At 38.2% G+C, this 18,661-nt stretch overlaps 1 protein-coding gene across 2 annotated transcripts in view; it reads left to right on the top strand.

Annotated features, from left to right (window-relative positions):
• scube1 (signal peptide, CUB domain, EGF-like 1) overlaps positions 1-7,335 on the top strand; it is a 152,543-nt gene extending 145,208 nt beyond the window's left edge. For both annotated transcript variants that reach the window (XM_042511141.1, XM_042511140.1), the window contains 5 exons: positions 1,602-1,763; positions 1,917-2,114; positions 2,655-2,807; positions 2,998-3,077; positions 3,206-7,335. In XM_042511141.1, coding sequence (XP_042367075.1) covers positions 1,602-1,763; positions 1,917-2,114; positions 2,655-2,807; positions 2,998-3,077; positions 3,206-3,358 — 746 coding nt within the window. In that variant the 3' untranslated portion in view covers positions 3,359-7,335. The remainder of the gene's footprint in view (positions 1-1,601; positions 1,764-1,916; positions 2,115-2,654; positions 2,808-2,997; positions 3,078-3,205) is intronic.
• The last annotated feature ends 11,326 nt before the right edge of the window (positions 7,336-18,661 follow it).

The raw sequence follows: 18,661 nt of genomic DNA, 5'->3' as shown, positions 1-18,661 counted from the left end.
AATGGTGAGGACGTAGGCTACCTTAAGTATTTTTGTGATCCATCCACTGTCCCAACATCCTTACAAGACTGTTGGTTCCTCGTTTACTCCTATCAGTGCATTGGTCATGCAATTGTAGCTTTTAAAAATAGGTGGAATATGGATGAATTTGGGTGCATTACTTAACAGTCTCCCCCAGAGTTCCCAAATATATTACATATATTACATACATATATTGTGTCTATTGCTATTTATCTTTTGTCTAACACACTGAACTGAGGTAATGAAAGTGTTGCATCATGTTAGTGCAGACCTTGGTAGATTCTAAGTGTTGTTTAATATTCCTCTTGACTTTCTACTGTGTAAATGTAGCTTTTTGTCTGCCTCTTTCAAACTGCGTATGTCTATACTGGCGTTTGCAACGCCACAAGCCATTTGTCAGCAGTTTTATTGTTTATGCTATCATAAAGTAGTGTCGTATTCACATGTAGATGATAGAGACATCTATACACGGTTTAGTGCTTTATTTATATGCCTGCTTTGTAATCCAGGCAGGAATAATATCACAGCTGTGTGATGTGTCTTCTGGATGGCCTGCTGTTGATTTTATACTGTGCACACTGGCTGCCTCCTGTTCAGTTGTCATAGGTTTGTAATGTTCTAGTTTTTTAAATTTCTTAAATTTTGTAGGGTTTTTTTTTTTTTTTAAATTTCATTGTAGTTTTAGTTTGTTAAAGGAATGCAAACACAGGTTTATTTTTATGTCAATGTGTCAGCATTACCTTAGGCTGGAGGCATTATGTTTTCAGGTTGTCTGTACGTACATCTCTCTGGCCGTTTTTATGAACACAATATCTCATCAACACCTTGAGGAAAAATCTTCTCATGTTGCACAAATGTCTGCTTAACTCAATAATGAACTGATTAGATTTTGGTGGTCATCAGCCAAAATTCAAAGTCACTATGACCTTGTCTGTCTCACATTGATGAAACAATATCTCAAGAACACCATGAGGGATTTTTTTTCCAGTTAGGCACAAACATCCACATGCACTGAACAATAAACTGATTAGATTTTGGTGGTCAAAGTTCAGTTTCGTTGTGACTTGCACTCATCTTATTCTCATGAACTGGATATCTCAAGAAGTGCCTCGGGGGTTTCCTCAAGTTTGGCATAAATTTCCACATGGCCTTAAAAAATGAACTGATTAGAATTTGGGGGGCAAAGGTCAAGATTACTGTGACCTCATGAAACTTGTTTTTGGCCATAACTCAAGAATTAATTTGATAATCATGACAGAATTTCACACTGGTGTTCAATAGGATCAAATTCTAGATATTTTGAGTAACAGGCTAGTTATTATAGCTTTTATTTTGTTTTAGTGGTCATTTTTTTTAAATGAGTGAAGTCTTGATAGTTGCTTTCCACTGGTAACTTCAGCCATTTCTAGAAAATCTAATTTTGCCTATCAAGCATCTTCTTGAAACAGTGGAATAGAAATTATATTGTACATGGAGCAAGAAAACAAAGCTTCTTCAACCAACACAATCAAATTTGTTTTCACTGTTAGTTTTAGTCTTTTGGTTAACAACTGTATGATGACCCTGCTTCTGTTCCTCAGTGCACTGTGCTCCTGGACATTATTACAACTCCAGCACCCATCGCTGCATCCGCTGCCCAGCAGGAACATATCAGTCTGAGTTTGGACAGAACTACTGCATCACCTGTCCAGGGAACACCACCACTGACTTCGATGGTGCCACCAACGTCTCCCACTGCAAAAGTAATGCAGCTCAACTTCTACATTTAGCCTGCCTCAGGGTTTTGAACTGATGGCCTTATCTAATGGAGAAAGGCTTTAAGCACACTGGTACACCCTGACATTGGTGCCATTGTAATTATCACCTTGCTAAGTGTGTTTGTACTTTGCTCTCAGACCAGCTGTGTGGAGGAGAGCTGGGAGAATACACAGGTTACATCGAGTCTCCTAACTACCCCGGAGATTACCCATCCAACGTAGACTGTGTCTGGACCATCAACCCACCACACAAGAGGCGGATTCTCATCGTGGTACCAGAGATCTTCCTCCCCATTGAGGATGAGTGTGGAGACGTGCTAGTCATGAGGAAGAGTGGTAAAGAATTTTTTTTAAACCATTCATTCATTTTTGCCAAAACAGAACAGATTTACAGTGTGTGTGTTGATAATCTTGCTGATTTATATGTTTATTTCAAACTCAGAATGTGAACGCTCATGTCCTTTGCCAGGCAACAGGCTTCAAAGTCACAGTGACCTCCACTGCCTTCATTTTATGAATGTGATATCTCAAGAACACCTTGAGGGAATTTCTATTCCATATAATTAATTGCTGGTCAAAGGTCAAGGTCAAGGTGACCATGCATCTGTCCCATTCTTGTAAACACAATATCTTGAGAACACTGTGAGGGAATTTGATAAAACTGGCACACAAAAAAACTCCAGAGGAGGTCATTTTAGCTTTCCTAGAGCTTTGGGCCATATCACATGGTCTTCATCAGCAGAAAGAGTTTGCTTGGTTGCCATTGGACTGTAGATTCTATGCACCTCTAGGACTTTTCATTTGTGTTGGCTTAAAAGCTGAGCTTGACAACATGTGGAAGAGTACTATTCTAACATGTTTGTACCCTTCCTTCAGCCCTCCCTACCTCCATCACCACCTATGAGACGTGTCAGACCTATGAGCGGCCCATCGCCTTCACCTCGCGCTCTCGCAAGCTCTGGATTCAGTTTAAATCCAACGAAGGCAATAGTGGCAAAGGTTTTCAAGTTCCATACGTCACTTATGATGGTGAGTCACTGCCAACACAGTTCAGACAGCTGAGTTAGATCTAACCTCACATACATGCTGCCTTGAGTCAGTTTTAGATCATTTGAAAAAGACAAAGTCCCTCATCAATAATGTGGTTAATTTCTTGTTGTTAATGATTTTTGTATTGTAATCTACTTACAATCAATAACACTCTATGAACTTGTTCCAGAGGACTACCAGCAGCTGATAGAGGACATAGTGCGAGATGGCAGGCTCTACGCCTCTGAGAACCACCAGGAGATACTGAAGGTATCTATGGATACAGTCTGTTACCAGTCTGTGATTCTTTGGGACTGACATGACTGTGACAAGGCTGAAAAGTCCTTATATGACTGGTCCAGCAGGATGACAGTCCTTGTTCTTATGTCCTCCTACAGGACAAGAAGCTGATAAAGGCCCTCTTTGACGTGTTGGCCCATCCCCAGAACTACTTCAGGTACACAGCTCAGGAGTCCAAAGAGATGTTCCCTCGCTCCTTCATCAAGCTGCTGCGCTCCAAAGTCACCAGGTTCCTAAGGCCGTATAAATAGATGGGACCTCTCCACTGTAAAGACCCCCATTATCCTGCGTCTAAGTTCCTGTTAGCCTCCCATACCCCTACTCCGTCTACTTCCCCCCCTGCCTTGGTCAATACATTGAGGTACCTATTCTACAACTAAACATCTTCATTTCTTCTACTTGTTCTCAATCCTGTTTGTCACATGATGCCTTTCCTCCTCTTTGAACCCTTTCATTAGTAACACATCATTAACTGACCTCCCTTCCCCACGTTGATGCAGCTTTTTGATAAGGTTTGACCGATATGGGTTTTTCATAGGCCAATATTAATATTATTTTCATAACTAGTAGAAGATGCCTGATATATATGTGTATATATTGTTTATTTCAGCTTGATCATTTCATATCAAACATACACAAGTATTGAATATCTTTCTCTGTTTGGCATGGTAACATCTATCGGCTCCTTAAGGCCATGTAAGTGAAGGTCCAATATCTGCAATATTGGTGGTACACTGAATATTAAACACCAAACTGAATACACCAATCTGCCAAAACTAATAACATTGATTGATCATCTTGTTACCATACATTTTTCTGCTGGTAAACTTTTGGTCTTGGCATTCATATGGAAAAAATTCATATGGCAAATTGACATGCTCTACCTACCCAAACACCGTTGCAGACCAAGTATCCCCTTAACCCCATGGCAATGGGAATCCTCATTGGCAGGGCCCTCTCTGCAGGACAAGGCACCATGCCACACTGAAAAAAAAAAAACAGAAAGAAATGGCATAAGGATAATGATAAAAACTTAAAGGCATCGACCTGGCCTCGTAATTCCCCAGACCCTAATCTGATCACACATTTGTGTCAAAGTCACACAACAATTTGTCCAAACTTTGTGGTAACATGGGAGGGTTATAGAACGTTGTCGTGCTCACATCAGGACATCATGACCTCAGCAAGTGGTTTGAGTGATCAGATCACAATGTGACTTGGATGTTTTTTACACCTGTATTCAGTGCTGTCCACTTGTGATTAGTTAAAGAATGTTAATACCAGGTAAATGGTAAATGGTAAATGGTAAATGGACTTGGATTTGTATAGCACTTTTTTAGCTGTTTGACCACTCAAAGAGCTTTCACACTTTACCCGGTCACACACTGGTGGCCAAAGTGCCGTCTGCTACTCAGTTTTTAAACATTCATACACAATCACACACCGATGAAACAGCCGTCAGGAGCATTTGGGGTTCGCCAACTTTCCAATTAGTGATCGACCCGCAGTATCTCCTGAGCCACAGTTCTTCAGAACATATTTGTCTTAATGTGGTTCTCCCAGTATTTAGTATATGGCCAGTTTTAGCAAACCAATATATATCGGTCAAACCCTATATTTGCACACCATACACTGATTCTTCTCTCCCAACTGTCCCCAGATTTCTGCACCTTCATGAAAACTTTTTTCTTCCCTTCCCCTCCTCCACCTCTCATTTTATTTTGCTTGGCTTTGTTTTCTGTGTTGTTGTTTTTGATTTTGTAATATTTATACTGCCAGAACTTGCAGAAGCCCACATCACAGATGTTCCACACATATCCAGATGTGTAAGACATGTGTGTCAGTGTGCACATACACAGGGGTACATGCATGATGTGTTAAGACGTACTGGCCCACACAGTGAACATGGATGTATCTTGAATTGGATTTCGTTATTGGCCCCTGATGTGCACGAGACAGACACAAAAAACAGTTGGTGCACTTAAAACACATTTTAACACGGAAATTATTTGAAATCTAAAATCGAAACCATTCCACCTTTAGTGGGTGCATCATCCATTCGAGCACAGGGAAAGATGAAATGGAGTGAATCAAAAAATCTATACTATAATTTTTTTTTAATAAAAAAAAGGCTATATAACAAGATGAGATAAACTACCTGCAAGTAACAGATTGTTACTTTAGAGAGAAATGTATGTGATGTAACTAATATTTGGAACTTTAATTGCACTTGAATTTTATATTTTAAACTGTAGGAAAAAAAGATCTAAGTTACGTATTTGTTATCTTTTTTGTGTTGTTTTGAAATGTGCCACATGTGGCGGCGGTGAGAGAGAGACAGTGATGTCTCCTGTTATCACCCTCACTCTGTAGCTCGCAGTGACCCCAAAATCTCTCAAATCAAAAAAACATTACGCTTCAGCATCTCAAAACTAATGCGCACAGAGAGAAGACATAGTAAGCATTAGGTCACTCAAACTTGCCACCATCACTACAGTTTGTGTCTTCACTACCCAGTCCTGCTTCATCCCTCAGACATGTCCTACAGCTGCCAGAGAGAAGAAGCACCATCACAACAGCTTCTTGTATGATGGCAAAACTTCCATTCTACACACAATATACGCTTCCTTCTAAAAAACTACTTACACCATCTGCATTCATCCAGATGCAATCTCTTTCCATTAAATAGGAAGTATAGTGTGTATACTATGCTTTTCTTTTATAACCCAACTAAATGTTTCTCTGTCATTCCCAATGGTACTAATATGTCTATGAAATCCTATACCGTGTATTGAAAATGGGCTCTATATCTGCACAATGCGACTGGAGTTAAAAACATGTAAAGTGTGAGTGAAATGTTGGTCTGGAGGTGAATGTAGTGGCAGGATCACAGTGGGAAGAAGAGGCATCTCCTGTCTGAGTGTCAGTGTGTTCATAGCACTTGCAGCATCAACTGTAAGCCAGTGAATTTGATCTGTGCTGTGTTGTTCCATGAAGAGGCAAGCCCCCCCTGACTGGTGATAAAATGTAAATGTAATTCCTTTTTGGTTAAAACTCCTCTAGAAACTGATCTTCTCTTAACTGTGTCATTCCAACACATTCTCATCCTAAGTCGTAACATATCGCCGCTTTGTCAGTGGATTTTAGTGTCTACATGTGCTAGGTATCCTCCTGCGTCTGTTGACATTTAGGGATGCTGCCAACAACACCAGGATGTCAACAAAAGCATGTGGGTAGGATTAAGCAGCAAAAGTGAATGGTTCCGACATGAACTGACGCAATCTCTCCGCAAAATATGCTGCTGCGCCAGTTGCCATTCAGCTGACCAACAGCTCATAATACTATGAAACTTTCAACCAAGCACGTCACCAACTGACTGTCAAGTGGTACATCATACTGCCACGAAAGATGGCTTTTGTCGTTGGTGTCCGACGCTGAGATCACTGACAAAGAGGCAGAACAGGGAAGCTTTGATTATTTTTGTTGAGCACAAGTAAGACTCATTCAGACCCTAACAAAGCTCAGTGTTTAGAGATGTAAGGACCATACTGGAGGTTTTCCATGTTCTAGCCCATTAAATCATGTATACTGCTTGTTTTTCTTGAGAGCATAGGATTTCAGGCGGTCATTGGTCTCGCTTCACTTTGGTATACTGTGACTTTATGGCTTTCTGCCAGAAAGAGATATTTTTGTGGAGGTTTTGTGTAGTTTGCTAGTGTAGTTTGGTAAAGTCTGTAAAGTTACATCAATGTTGACTTTTGCAAGTGCTAAAATGTCAAAAAAAATGTCAAATTATTCCTTTAAGATAAATAATACCTCATGGTGCATAATTTGTGGCCTGTCTTTGTACAATGACTCATTTATTAGCAAGGCTGATATTTAAAGCTGTCCCCATCGGTGTGTTTTGGGTAATACTGAAAACATCTGCTACCACAAATAGATTTTCTATTTTTGGAAATGAACCATTCATTAGGAGCACTGTTGGATTATATATACCATTCTATATATACCCTCTGGTTATCTGTTGCATCTCACTCTTTGTGTGCAGAGTGTACTCTGGGCACAGGCAGAGCAGCAGAACATCAGGTGCAGTGAAAGTGAAACTTAACCGTTCATTCAGCTGAGTCTAAAAGTCTGCATTCACTAGCAGCGGCTGCTCCTCTCATCCATCGATCTGATGAGATAAACTCTGACAGAAAAAAAAAATTACTGATGGAGAGTTACGCCGGTGCTGTGTTCACAGACCCAATAAAAACTTCAAATTTAGAGAGGGGACACAGAATGATACAAAAGGACCCACACAAATAAAAAGGGAAAAAAAGAGGATTTGTTGTGGTCTTTGTCCCTCGTCCCTCTCCATAGTGTACTAAAATGAAACTAGTAAGACAGAATGGTAGAATATCAGTTTTGTAATTTCATAAGAGGTCATTTGAAGTTTTTGTAATTAATGCGCTGAAGCGGAAAAAACCACGAGTATGGTCCTGCAGAGCACTGAGCTGCTCATAGTTGGGGGTTTTATTTCAAAATGAGATCAATTCAGAAGCCATTGAAAAAATGGAAAATCAATCAAACGCATTTTTGGCTGATAATCACCCTATGAAAGTCGATAAACTCTTCAACTGTGACCCAACATGTTGGTGAGGCCACTGGATGATCTGATAGTTTCCCAAAAGGAAAGCATACTGTCATTAGGTGTTGTTCCAGGCCTTTCCAAAAAGTTGCCACACAGACAAGTTATGGTGTGGCCCTACTTCCTGTTTGAGGTGGGCACTGTTCAATATGAGTGTGATGAAAAAAAAAGATATGAAATGCTCTAAAATTTATAATTGACTTTTTTTTTCTTTCAAAGAATGTATTCTATTGTGAATGATGAGTGCTTGTGTGATTGTGTGTGTGTGTGTGTGTGAATAGTGAGTTTCTGTGCTTGGCGCCTGTGAAAGAAAAAGATTGTGTGTGTGTGTGTGTGTGTGTGTGTGTGTGTACTTTAGTCCAATTTGTAGAGGAAAAATTTTAACTTTTGTGTTAGTCGGTTGTACCCAAAGAGAGAAACTGTAACGCAGTGTTGTGCCATTGTTTGGTCCATGAAACTCCAGTACTGAACAAATTAAATAAAACAGTAGCAGAAAACACTTTCTGCTCGTCTCTTTTGTGTGTCCATGCAAAAACAGAGAGAGAGGAGCCCTTGGAGCGGCTCCTATCTGCTCATTATATCTCTTATCTCTCCTCAGATGTGGCTCTGTGTGCCGTTACACGCCACCGGCCTGAAGTACGCTTCCAGAAAATTAAGCTGACGCTGCTAATATTGTTCTTATCTTCAAGCAGTACAATCTGTACAGCAGATCTGGATGCTACATCAGAAACACTCATCATCATCCACACTGATTTTTTTCATTTATATTCTCTGTCTTTGTCTTACTTAGAATGGAAAAGGGAAGTGAGATAACCTGTTTGAACCGCTCCGCTGTCAGATATCTACACTTCCTGTGCATATTCACCTACTTAACTAAAGTGACATTCACAAGTTTCAAGGAGTTGATGAGTTCTGCTGGTTGCTGCGGGGTGACCACCTTTTCCTGGTGCTTCAGTAGAAAGCTCCTGAAGCAAATCATGTAACCAAATTGTAACATTAGACTGTACTGTGATGCTCCTGGGACACTTGTCATTTCCTGTTTGGCCTGCCTGTGCTCTTTGTTTCAGGATCTCCCTCCCTGCTCGGCTCCTCCTACCTCAGTTTTGGGATTCACCTCACCTGCCACAAGTCTATTTAAGCCTTGCCATATCCAAGATAGCTCCCTCTCCCTCCTGGAAGGCTGGTGCCTTGTTTTTTTATGGTTTGAGTCAGCACCCACGCACTTCACGCACCCAAAACCTGTACCTCACCACTGACTACTGACCTACATCTTGGTTGCTTTTGTTGTGTTATCTTTAATGAATTTACTGTTCAGTTAAATGGTTACTGTGTGGTCCTCCCTTCTTTGTTATGCTCTTGAATGAGCTAGGTATAACAAGTGGGGGCTCGTCTGGGAGTTGAACCCAGGACCTCTCGCACTGCCCAAACTCACTCAGTGTGTTTCCATGCACAGTTAGTTTGGCCCACAGTTATAGCTTAACCTAGGCCATTTAATTGGACTACTGTCCTTGTCTCAGTACACAATCACTGGGGGAGAATTTATTTGTTGGTGAAAGTATGTCGGACACCTCCGTGATAGGTGTTAATATGCCCCCTTCAGCTAGTTGCTATTGGACCTTTTTCTAGTTGACCTATTATGTCACATACCAAACAAGTTAGTTGAACTGACGATAAAACACAGATAACTTTTTGGTGCTGTACTTTTGGTACGAACTCTCCGCTTTACTTTGTACCTCATCTTGTTTTGTTTTCTTTCCATCTTCTTTTGTTTTCTTGGCTTTCTTCTACAAATTTATGCTGTTGAATTTCTGGGTCAAAGCCTGGCATGGGGACTATGGCGCATGCGCAGAATGCCTAGGCCAGTTCAGGTTCGGTTGAGGCATATACATGAAAGAGTAAACCACATTATCTAGTTGTGTTACTCCGACTTTTAAGAAATTTGACTTTACATGTATTTTTAAATCCCAGTCTTAGTCAGACTGACACAATAATTCCACTTTTTTATGAATACATTGATATGGCTCAATCGATGTGTGAACGATCAAAATGAACGCTCGTGGATCTTTGAGTTTTCCCATTTGCTGTTACCATGGGTTTGTGCTCACTCTGCCTCTACTGTTAATCAAGCTGAACTGAACTGAACTGACCTGCTGGTGGAAACGCCCCACAGGTGGAATGCTGAATCACTGCATTAAAATCAATATTTTATTTATCTTAATGTAAACTTGCACATGATGACTATTAATGCATTGAAGAATTTTGAAGAGAAGTTTTGTGGGGCAGACAGCACAAGCTGCCGAACATATGTACTGTAACAAGTGCCACAAAGAAACTGATCCAAAAAGTATCAAAACCCAGAGGTTAGGATAGTTCTATACAATTATATGTATCAACTCAAAGGAACCAAAATTTTTAAAATAATCTGAGCAACTGTGGTGACCTCCTCCTAACACTGTTGCCTGACCCTCAGCAGAGACACCAGCTGGGTATGATAATCACTCAGGAGTATTTCAGCTCAGCCAGCGCTGCAGAGAACCCAGCTGAGGACAGTCGGCAATCAGGAGCCGTTGGATGAAGAGGAGAGCAGGAGCGGTCCTAGGGAGAGAAACCAGGAGGAGGCAGGAGAACCTGAGGAAGTAAAGCTTGTCCGTTGTCTCTGTGTGTTTTTCAGGGAGCACTTTAACCCCACATCACAAGAGAAGTGAGGTAGGATTTGGGAAGACCTTAAGTTTGTTTATCCAATTTTTCCCTGAAGTTAGTCACTCAGCGACTGTTTGGCGTGTTTTCATTTTTCATTTTTTGATCATTATGGCTGTTTTTCATGCATATGGTCTGATCTGATTTCTTAAAAATTTCGGGACATGAAGTCTCTCACTGTTCATATTAACATGCACAGTGTCACTCACTGACCTAGAGTAAACTACAGACTCCACACAAAGAAAGGTGACATATTGGCTCCCCTTGTCCTTCTGCAGCCTCCCTGCTTTGTAAAAGCACTCTGAAATATCCAGCTTTGTTTTCCTCTGTCACAAGCTGCCATTTGCTGTTTGTTCCTACAAATTCTAAAAAAAAACATCTTCCACAGAGCAAGATAATCCATCACAGTGTGACAACTTCTTTTGATCTGATCAAAGTTTGCATTTGAGTTTGTTTTCATTCTGCCAGAGAGGAGTGTTTTCATACCACATGACACCTGTCGATCAGCTGACACCTGGAGAAGAGGACGTTTGCTCCGGGAAATAAACATGTCACCTTAGAACACACTCAGTTGACTCGTGTGTCACTGTAAAGTTAACTTTTGTAAGACAGCCACAAAAGAGATGATTGTACAACCCTGATCCCCAAAAAGTTGCGATGCTGTCTAAAACAAAGACAGAATGCAGTGATTTGATCATCCTCTTTGACTTACATTCAGTTGAATACACTACAGACAAGATATTCATTATTAAACTGATAAAATTTTTTGTTGTCAATTTTTTTTTTTGTTTTGTGCAGAGTAATGAAAATAATAATAAATCATAGATAGATAGATAGATACTCCAGAAGGAAAGTAAACCATTTGTCTAACCCTCAGTTGTTCACATTCAGAAATGCGGCCGACTTCTCTTAGCTCATCTGAGATGGACTGACACAAAGTACAAAAGTGTGCTGTGGTCTGATGAGTCCACAAGTCAGATTGTTGTTGGAAATCATGGCTAAGGTCTAATGAAGTAAAAGACCATCCAGATTGTTACAAGTTCAAAGTTCAAAGTATCTGGTCATGGTATGGTGATTTGTTAGTGCCTATGGCATCGTGGGTAACTTGAATGTCTGTGAAGGCACCGTGGATACTGATACATACAGGTTTTGGAGCAACATATGCTGCCATACAGTCTTTATCAGGGACATCCCTGCTTATTTCCGTGAGACTATGAGACACGTTCTGCACGTGTTCCAACACCATGGCTTCGTAATAAAAGAGTGCAGCCACTAGACTGACCTGCCTGCAGTCCAAACCTGTCTCCTTTTGAACATGTGTTAGAGCATTATGGAGCACAAAATACAACAACGGAGACCTCGAACAGCTGAGCAACAGGAGTCATATATCAAGCAAGAATTGGAAAGAATTTCCCTTTCAAAACTTCCACAATTAGTGTCCTCAGTTCCCAAACACATTCTGAGTGATGTCACAAAGTTGTAAACACACCACTGTGGCAACTTTTTTGGAAGGTATTTCAGGCATTAAGTTCAGAGCAAATGCATATTTACAAAAAACAACACCATGTATCGTTATGAACATTAAATATCTTGTCTTTGGACTGAATTCAATGGAATATGGGATGAAAAGGATTTGAAAATCATTGTATTCTGTTTTTATTTGGAATTGCAGTTACAGAATGATCACTGTATTTACCCAGCTGCACATGGCCTATAACGGCTTTAATGATGAAGCTCACAGCCTGTTTAGAATATTACTGTAACTCTTCAGCAACTTTGCTGTTGGTCATGAATCATATTTGACAGGAAGATCTGATATTTCCTACGTGCTCTTTGCAAGTTGTCCAATCAGCCACTGGCATCTGCAGGCAAATGCAAGTGTGCCAGATGCTGAGATTATGCTCCCTCCGCTATCTTGCTGCTTTCCTTCCATCACTCGCTCTGCTCAAAGTTCAGACAGAACGTGGGCTGATGGAGTGACAACAATGTGACAGAAGGTCTAATTACAACATGAATCTGGTGCGTATAGGGCAGGGCAATATGATACATGTTACAAATCTGCTAAAATACAATTATTTCTTCTGTATGATTCTATTACACATCTGACATCTTATTCTGAAACATCAGGGGAAAAGAGGTGGAATGTAGTGACTCTTCTGCAGCTTTAGTGGAGCAGACATACTGACAGTACTGTCATTTCATCGGTCATAACGGACAGTGACAGGGCAAATACAGATGTAGTCAAGAGGCATACATTTGTCACTGAATGATAGACAAAACCGTAGAACAGCATATTACTGTACATCTATTGGTTAACCCTGATTTCTTTCAAAAACAAGTGGAAACGGCGATGATTAAATTACTACAACATAGCCCAAAATTAGCATGAAATTAGTAAAAAGGTACAAGAAAATAATAGCTAAAAATAAGCACAAAAAAGAAAAAGAAAATTACACACAACAAGAAAATTTAAATGGATACATTTTTGTTCCTTAACATAATTTTAAATCTATTATTTTTTAATAATTATAACAATCATTTTCTGGACAATTTTACCTTATTTATTTATTTATTGGTGTAATTGATTTATTTTATTTATTAATTCATGCATCTATTTATTTATTTATTTATTTTTAATTATTTTACAATTATCCTCCCCCTTTTGTAAAAATAAAATAAAATAAACAGGTCATTTACTTGTCACCTTTTACTAATTTCTTACAATTTGTGGGAAATTTCTTGCCAAGTTGGTCATTGCTTTTTGTCTCCATGTTTTTTTTTTTTAAAGAAATCAAATTAATCGGAGTTGCCAAAACTAGTAATCATACCACACGCAGTTATCCCACTATTATCACAACAGCACACAAGTAAAAAATGCAAACTACTTTTATAAATCACAGAAAACATAAAAATGTTGCAAAGTTTTCATGAGGCTGCAGCAGCATTGAGTTTATTTTTTCGAGACAGCCTTGAAGAAATGTGAAGGGCTCAACTAAAGTCCTCACTGAGAATTAAAGCAATGGATGTATTTTTATTTGCATAATTATGTCCTTGGCTATAATAATAAAAATATAAATATATAATTATATGTTAAATAAATATAATAAAAATCAATGTTCTTTTTTATACAGATAACATAGTTTCATAAATATTCGCCTCTACCAAACATTTGAGATGGACGTTCATGGTGATGGTAAAATGGAGAGAAAAAAATCTATTACAAATTACTTACTGTCTTAATGCTCATAATAGTATATCAACATATTTGTATTTTACAGAGCTTTCATTGAGTCTGTCATCTCAGTCTCAATCATCTGCTGGTACAGCAGCCTCTGTGTAAAAGAGAGAGAAGAGAGAAGATTGTGAAATAGGCAAGTAAGCTGGTGGGGGCACAGTTTAGTGGTTTAAATGACTTCTTTAATAAGCAGGTGCTCAAAAAAGCATCAGCCATTCGCTCTGACTGAGCCCATCCCCTAAAGTCTGAGTACAAGTTATTATCATCTGGCCTAGGCACACCTGTTGGCAAAAAAAGTTCCTCTATTCCTGTCTCTCCATTCTTGCTTTAAACCTTTAAACACTTACAGCAGAAGGAGGGGTAACTGCTTTGGTTGTCCTTTATCAGTGATGATGATGATGATCTTGATGATGTTGATAAAGGTGACAGGGTCAGGGTAACAGTACATGTTGTACTTGTAGCACTGATGATGATGTTGATGTGACAGTAACAGTACATGTTGTACCTGTGAACTATAATGCAGCATTAGCTTTATGCTGCTAGTCCAGATGCTGCATTATTGTGATTGTCATAACCTGATGATAATGATGTATACCACATTGTAAGTTGTTACATTATTAGGAGATGTTTGTCATATTTAACACTCACTGAATTATTACAGGCCCTGTGGAGTTATGGTGGACACTTATAAATCTGCTCCTGTGGACATCCTTGAATGTGCACAGGCGTAGCTAATCCTGTGCACAGATGTCTTTCAGTGTATGTTTCTGTGTCATATTGTTTGTGCTTTATGTGTTTTTATTATGTTTTTACACTTGCTGCAACACAAATTGCTATATGTGATAAAATAATAAAACTTAATTGAACTGAATGTGATCTAGGAGTTAGAAATTTTACCAGTACTACAATAAGTATTCATTGTTGTTTCATAGAACAGTACTGTGGTCAGGGTGAAAAGCCTCTAAAGCAGCATTTCGCAGGAAGCAGGGGTCTCACTGTTAAACTTGCTCCTGAAGCCAGGTAGCTGTTAGCCTTCACACGTGCAGCAACATTAGGTGCCGAAAGTCATCCAGAGGGTCAGATTGGACTCTTAGGTGAGCCAGCAGCCTGTGGTCCATTTGGCAGTCCTGATTTAAGTGGTTTAAGTCTTTTTTTGTTTGTTTGTTTGTTTTTGCAGAAAATTACCATAAGCATCATCACAATGTATCATAGCTGTAGGCTAAATGCACCATGCTAACAAAGCTAGCAGGTAGCATTAGGGCTATCTCCATTCTGTCCAAATCTGGTCACTTCTGGCTCCAAAAATCCAAGATGGTGAAGACCAAAATATAAAGCTTGAGGGCTTCAAAATGATCCCACAAACCAGTAGGTGATGTCATAGTAGCTATGTCAAATTATTTATTTATTTATTTTTTTAAATGCAGTGTGGTTAACCCTTTGAAACCTGCATTGACATCACTTAGCGCTGTGCTGTTTTCAGACACCTTTTAGACATATTTAAACCTTTGAATCCTGAGAAAATTGGTTTTACTTCATTCAGAAACATGGGAAAAAAGAACTGAACTGATATTGATAACAGATATTCACATTTGACTGAACATAAGGTAATGTCCCACATATTGCAAGATTATTCGGAAAATTATTTTAATAAAAAGCTAGGGCAACATATCCAGAAAACTATATAAAAATGGATCATGTATAAACGGATAATATCAACCTGGTATTATAAAGTTTACTGTGACTATGCCTAGATTTATAATGATCATAAATATGTATTTAAAATTTTGTTACAGAATCAATATTATTTTTCAAGCAATTTTTAGATAGACAGATAGGTGGTTTCCTTCTCTCAGAATGAAACAATCAGTCTCTTAGATATTTGGATCATGGGAGGAATTGAGCAGATATCATTCAGAGATGGGACTGTTTTAGAAACTTCTAGAGAATTTTTTGAAAATTTTCAACAAAAAAAATCTAAAACATTTACAAAAAAAATCTTTTTTCTTTTTTCAAAAAAATTCCATTTTTTTTTAAAGAATTTAAAACATTTTTTTTCCTCTAAATGATTTTCTCTAAAAGATTTTTCTACAAATTTCCCAAATGTGTTAAACTAATCTCTTGTGTGTGCTTGTATTTTGTCTCTGTCTTGGAATAGTTGACTATTTCTTTGTTGACTGCATGGATGCTGGATGATGTGCTCACTCTGTTAACTCCATTTGTTCAGATGCTTGAAACCTGTGATATTTTGAGATTGTGAAATGTGAAAAAAAAATGTTTTTACTCTATTTTTCAGCTGATGGTACAAAGCAGTTGCAGGTGATCATCGTTCTCAGCAGTCCTCTGATTGGATGGTGGAAGATTTAAAGCAGTCTCTGTTCGTATGTAGACATGTTCTGATGTTGCCATTAAACCTGATGAAGGTCTGCTAGACCCAAACGTAATTTTTCTCAATAGATAAGTCAGCAGTAAGCAGGACAGTGTGCAGGCGTTGCTCTCTTTGTTTTTTATTTGCTCCTTTCTCAGACACACCTGTCACACAAAAATGTAGACAGACATTTTCTTCACATTTGTACACCTTCCATCCCATCAGGTGCTGCACAGCTGAGTGAATGGTGTTCAGTTAGTTCACATTCATTGACAGGTTGAGTACGCACGGCCAGCAGATGGCGGACTCACTCCAGCCTGGGCCTCTGGAAGCTTCCAGCCCGAGTTGGATGGTTATGAATGCGTGTGTTTGAGCTCCAGATTGCGGTCCATTTGTTTAGCTCATTACCAGCCGAAATCCCAGTCCAATTACCTGAGGATAAACAGGAGCAGAGGTGGCGATACGCTGTAATGCTGTAATTTCACTGATTATCCCATACAAGGCCAATAATGTGGGGAGTCGATTCCTTTTTTATTTTTCAGCACAAATGTGGAGGTTTAACCGGTGAAGCTTATTGAGATCTGACAATAAAATACAATGATGGCTTCTGTTCGGGGAGGGCAGAGGTGAATGGTTGGATAAAAAATAAAGGAAGGAGGGAATACATTAAAACTATAAAATAACACCACTGCAAACAGGCAACACAAGTCACACAGAGTTAAACTCTTGAACCCAGGGGCCCAAGGAGTCAGGGCCCCAGATTCTTCTGCTGTCTGAACACTGGCTTTTTAAGTTAAAAGTAATTGTTTCTTTTTACAGTGGAGAATAACCTGCCTGAGGCGCTCCAGCTTGCTCCATCATTATCTTCTTTTAAATCGCTTTTGAAGACACATCTTTATCAAAATGCCTACAATCTTATAATTTCTCTTTTAATTTTTTTTTGTTGCTTTATTTTCATTCTTAATCACTGAGTTACTTTACTTTAGACAATGCATTTAAGGTTTGCACTGTTTCAGTTTTAAACTGATGCATTGCTTTCGCATTTTTCCTTTGTGTTTTTAGTTATCCATTATTCGTAGAAGTTTATTTGTGTGTGTGCATGCGTGCTTGTGTTTTATTGTTGTTATTTTATGTGTAAAGCACTTTGTCACCTTGCTTTTGATAAGTACTATACAAATAAACATTATTATTATTTTATGAGTATATGATGTATGTATAGGTGTGTGTGACACTTTATAATCACTATCATTAATAATAACTTATAGCTTATAAATATAACTTGATAGTTACTGAAAATTTAGCTAATACATATTTTATTGTCAAAAAACATATCATTGATCATCCTAAATAATTGCTAATAATTCTGTAATTTATGTTATTTTGGCAGTTTATTGTTTTACACATTATAACATTTTATGAAGTATTTGTTAATGATTACCAAATGATTTTGAATCTATTAGAAATCTTTTGTTGATAGTTTCTGAATCACAAATAGGTAACACTTTGTTAATGGCTTATGACTGGTTTGTAAACCATCCATAACAATGATTAAGATGCTATTATGAAGCTGCAATTTAAGATTATAATACCTTGAGAAATGCTTAATAAATTCTATAATGTACATCTATAAACACTGCGTCTTTACTGACACCCATGTAAGATTAGCCAATCCAAAACAAAATTATTGATAATTTGCAAACCAATCATTAATTATTAACAAAGTGTTACAAATATCTGCTCCATCTATCTATACTTTGTAATGTGTGCAAGAATAAACTGTTCAAAAAATTAAATTTAAATAATAAATTATAAATACAAATTAGGAAATAACTTACTTCTGAATAATGCGGCTGCATTTATTTAACATGCAAAACTACTTTTTAGACCCAGGTGTTACATTAAATAAGATGATTTTTTTGTTTGTTTCTAATATTTCAAAGTATTTTTACATTTGGGTACATTTTGTTGATAATACTATTTTAAAGCAAGATTTTGAATGCAGGACTTGTTTTTTGGGAAGTACCGAGCATCCTACTGGATTCAACATTCAGGAGGAATATTTATCTTTTTTTTATTCTCCGCTCACGTACTATGGAGGCATGTGAGAAAGAGAAACTTCAACTGATATACTGATGGTCATATGGTCATTCTGTGAGTGAAGTATTGATTGATTTTATTTACAACTCTGCATCATATTTAATAAACTCATAGATTTTGTGTATAAAACCTTGATCTTCAAAGTAAGAAGTACTACTGTGAAATAAAAGTTGTGGAGCAGAAGTATCATGATGTACCACAAAATGAAATCACTCAAGTAAAAGTATCTCAAACTTTAAGAGCAGCTTTTGTTTGTTTTGTAAAATGTCAGAAAATATTGCGAAATAATTATCACAATTTGCAGTGTGAGATGAAATATTCAAAGAGCTTCTTTTGTCCAACAAACAGCTCACACTCAAAGGGATTCAGTTTATTATTTCAGTGGACAAAGAAAAGCAACACATAAATGGAGCACGGATATTTAAAAATGCTGTCTTTAAATAACTTCAACAAGTAACTGATTCACTGATTGTTTCTGTGAATTGATTAGTGGGCTGGCTGTTTCACCAGGACAGATTTTGAAAGAGTGG

This window comes from Plectropomus leopardus, chromosome 22, assembly GCF_008729295.1.
Source record: "Plectropomus leopardus isolate mb chromosome 22, YSFRI_Pleo_2.0, whole genome shotgun sequence".
In the NCBI taxonomy this organism is placed as follows: Eukaryota; Metazoa; Chordata; class Actinopteri; order Perciformes; family Serranidae; genus Plectropomus; species Plectropomus leopardus.
This window is presented reverse-complemented; position numbering and strand designations above follow the sequence as displayed.